This window comes from Gekko japonicus, unplaced genomic scaffold (genome assembly GCF_001447785.1).
Source record: "Gekko japonicus isolate JY-2015 unplaced genomic scaffold, Gekko_japonicus_V1.1 scaffold5718, whole genome shotgun sequence".
NCBI classification, from domain to species: Eukaryota; Metazoa; Chordata; class Lepidosauria; order Squamata; family Gekkonidae; genus Gekko; species Gekko japonicus.
Window position 1 is genome coordinate 22800 of NW_015171065.1, and position 4218 is coordinate 27017.

At 44.9% G+C, this 4218-nt stretch overlaps 1 protein-coding gene across 1 annotated transcript; it reads right to left on the reverse strand.

Annotated features, from left to right (window-relative positions):
* Positions 1 to 2205: 2205 nt before the first annotated feature.
* LOC107117022 (zinc finger protein 665-like) lies at positions 2206 to 3941 on the reverse strand. Its single transcript, XM_015419053.1, has 2 exons — positions 3551 to 3941; positions 2206 to 3295 (listed from the first exon to the last, which is right to left on the reverse strand). The coding sequence occupies exons 1-2, from the start codon at positions 3939 to 3941 to the stop codon at positions 2280 to 2282; spliced, it is 1407 nt and encodes a 468-aa protein (XP_015274539.1). The 3' UTR covers positions 2206 to 2279.
* Between the last annotated feature and the right edge of the window lie 277 nt (positions 3942 to 4218).

The window sequence follows — 4218 nt, forward strand, 5'->3', positions numbered from 1 at the left end:
TGAAGAGATTTAGCTTGGGACTGGGGTATCTGAGCAATCATATTCTCCCATATCTTACTGCCTAGGAACTAAGAGCACAGAGTGGGGTCCTCCTGACTGACCCACCAATCAAAGAAGTTCATCTGGTGAGCACACAACAGAGGGCCTTTTTGGTGGTAACCCCACAATTATGGCCCAACCTCCCCAAGGAGCTGCTCCTGGCCCCTTCACTTTGGATTTTCAGGAGGCAGTCCAGGACAGTTGTATTTAGGACTGCATTTGACTAATTTAGTATTTATTGGCAGTCTGAATTGGAGATTTTAAATTATGGTATTTTATGTATATATATTTTTGAAATTGTTTTCTTTACATTGTAAGCCACCTAGAGTTCTGTAAGGTAGAAAGGTGGCTAACAAATGTTTTAAATAAATAAAAATCACGAAATAACTAATAGTAACTCTTCAATATTTCAGGGTGCCTTTTAAAAGGAACCTATTATTGTAAAATATTTCCTTCAATACATACAGCAAAGATCCTTTTGCTGTGGTAGCCGCTGATGTCAAAACAGTGTTTTTAAAAATCTGCACATCCTGTCAAATCTCCAACTGCCAATCAGAAGCCCTGCTGGGCAAAAGCCCCAGCTGGACCTGCCCCCTTTCTAAGAACACTTGGCGGGTGTGGAGGAAAGTATCAATGGGCATCATGGCACTAGGAAAGCGTAGTCTAGGCTCTTAAGCCAAGAAAGATCTTTCCTAACATCTGAGTTGTTTTGTACTGCATTACCAGGAACCAGGGCTTTTTTTTGTAGAAAAAGTCCAGCAGGAACTCATTAGTATAATAGGCCTTAAAATATTTTCTTCCAATATATACAGCAAAGATCCTTTTGCTGTGATAGCCGCTGATGTCAAAACAGTGTTTTATAAAAATCTGCACATCCTGTCAAATCTCCAACTGCCAATCAGAAGCCCTGCTGGGCAAAAGCCCCAGCTGGACCTGCCCCCTTTCTAAGAACACTTGGCGGGGGTGGAGGAAAGCATCAATGGGCATCATGGCACTAGGAAAGCGTAGTCTAGGCTCTTAAGCCAAGAAAGATCTTTCCTAACATGTTCCTGCCCAAAAATAGCCCTGCCAGGAACCAAATGGGGGAGTCATGGCCCACCCCAAACTAAGCAATTCTGACTCCCAGCTGGATAAGACCTGGAAGATATGAAATTAGGATTTTAAAACTAACCAGCAATACTAGAAAGCAGTGTTGAGCCAAGGTGGAGGGGGGCAATGGGTGAATAATACCATCTGGAGCACTGATTCTTTTTTTTTTTTTTGCCAACAATTCCCAAGCAATTTATGGCACCCCTTAGGGGTTTCAAGACAGGAGATGCTGGTTTGCCATTGCCTGCCTTTGTGTAGTGTACCTTGTTATCCCTTGGTGGTCTCCCAACCAAGTGCTAACCAGGATCCACCCTGAGCTATCCACAGCAGAGCAGCACTGATTTACCTTACCTAGGCCCCAGTCACACGGCAAAGTTGCCGCGGGAGAGGCACGGGAGTCCCGCGGATTTTCCGGGCGCGATCTCACCCCAACATCTGGGAAGCACAGTGCTCCCGTGGCGAACCCATGGCTCCCCGCCGAAGGTGCGGAGTTAAAAAATAGTACCTACGAGGTACTAGTTTCCAGAAACTGCGGGCCAAGGGCGGGCATCTGATCGCGTTCCCGGTGGACTTATGTGGCATCCGGCGCCCGGCACTGTTCGTCTCCGCAGGTTGCGCAACAGCGCCCAACAACGCATGCGCACAAAGAGCGATTGCTAGTGCAATCACGCGGTGCGGCTTCTGTGCCGCACTGGATACCCGTCTGATCGGCATTTACCCCGAACCACGGGACCTCGACCGGGATGTGTGCTCGGGCTGCCGCGCATTAGTTTCCTCCGGGGCAATTAGCCACGCCTCCCCCCCATGATATCCAGCCCGTGTGACCGGGGCCCTAAAAATGTTTTTTAAAACATCTTTAATTGAAGAGTCTAGTACTGTTTCAAGAATCAAACCTTCTTTTAATGGTAGAATATTTCTGATGAATTAATTAGTTGAGGGGAAAACAGGCATTTATCTCATTCCTCTGTGTTGACCCTCATATGCACAATAACATCAAAATTTTGAGAAAAGCTCATTACATTGTCATCATTTAGATGGTGTCTCCCGTGCGAATGCTTCGCTGTGAAGTTTCCCCCCTAACGTGAACCCTTTGGTGATGAATAAGGGTTGTGCTCTGACTGCAGTGCTTCCAACACTGAGCATTTTTATGACTACTCGCTTGTGTGGATTCTTTGATGTACGGTTAGGTGGGTATTCTGAGAGAAGTTCTTTCCACACTTAGAGCATTTATATGGCTTCTCCCCTGTGTGAATCCTTTGATGTTTAATGAGGTTTGCATGCTGACTGAAGCTCTTTCCACACTCAGAGCATTTATATGGCTTCTCTCCTGTGTGAATCCTTTGATGTGTAGTGCGGTAGCCACTGGAAGAGAAGCTCTTTCCACACTCCAGACATTTATATGGCTTCTCCCCTGTGTGAATTCTTTTATGTTTATTAAGGCTTGATTTATCAAAAAAGGTCTTGCTACAGTCTGAGCATTTATATGACTTCTCCCTTGTGTGAATCCTTTTATGTTTATTAAGGCTTGATTTATCAAAAAAGTCCTTGCTACAATCTGAGCATTTATATGACTTCTCCCCTGTGTGAATCATTTGGTGATGAGAAAGAGTTGTGCTGTGACTGAAACTCTTCCCACATTCCAAACACTGATATGGTTTCTCACCTTTGTGAAGCCAGAAATGTAATGTAAGGGCTGTGCTGTGACTGAAGCTATTTCCACACTCCAAGCATTTATACGGCTGCTCCCCAGTGTGAATCCTTTGATGTGAAGTAAGGTGTGCTTGCTGATTGAAGCTCTTCCCACACTCAAAGCATTTATATGTCTTCTCTCCTGTGTGAATCCTCTTATGTTTATTAAGGCCTGATTTATCAAAAAAGCTCTTGCCACAATCTAAGCATTTATATGGCCTCTCCCCTCTGTGAATTCTTTGATGTGTAGCGAGGTCACCACTGTGAGAGAAGTTCTTTCCACACTCCAAGCATTTATACGGCTTCTCCCCTGTGTGAATCCTTTGATGCTTAGTAAGGTTGCCACTATCAGAGAAGTTCTTTCCACATTCCAAGCATTTATATGGCTTCTCCCCAGTATGAATCCTTTGGTGACGAGTAAGGGTTGTGCTGTGATTGAAACCCTTCCCACATTCCAAACACTGATATGGTTTCTCACCTTTGTGTAGCCAGAGATGTAATGTAAGGGCTGTGCTGTGACTAAAGCTCTTTCCGCACTCCAAGCATTTATACGGTTTCTCCCCCGTGTGAACCCTTCGATGCGAAATAAGGTGTGCATGCTGACTAAAGTTCTTCCCACATTCCAAGCATTTATATGGCCTCTCTCCTGTGTGAATCCTTTGATGTTTTGTGAGGTCGCCACTATAACAGAAGCTCTTCCCACACTCCAAGCATTTATATGGCTTCTCCTCACCTGTGTGAATCCTCTGGTGATGAATAAGGCCTGTGCTCTGACTAAAGCTCTTCCCACACTCTAGGCATTCATATGGCTTCTCTCCTGTATGAACCCTTTGATGTTTAATGAGGTCACCACTTTGAGAGAAGTTTTTTCCACACTCCAAGCATTTATATGGCTTTCCCTCTGTGTGAAACCTTTGATGTGCATGCTGACCAAAGCCCTCTGCACACTCTAAGCATTTACATGGCTTCTCCCCTTTGTGCAAACTTTGATGGTCAGCAAGGACTTTGTCATGACTGAAGCTTTTTCCATATTCCATGTGTTTAGGTGGGTTCTCACCTGTTTGGATTTTCTGATTTTTCTTATCATTGGCTTTCCCATTTACAGGACTCTTACTTCTCCTCATTCCCTTCTGTATCTTGTCCTGGTTTTGGATCTTATGCAAGTTCTTGCCCTTATAGGCAACCAATTCTTTCCTCTGCTTCCATTTTGAGTCCCTTTTCCTTCTCTGTTGCTTCTTTGCTTCTTCTCGATTCCCAAGTTCCTCTTCTGCCTCCAGATCCTCCTCTCTTTTGGCAGACGCACCTCCCGTGTCCCTCTCATTCTTTGCCTCACACTCATCCCCTGCTGGAAAAGAGAGACAGAATCAAGTAAGACCACAGGGAACAAGCACTATGGAGTAG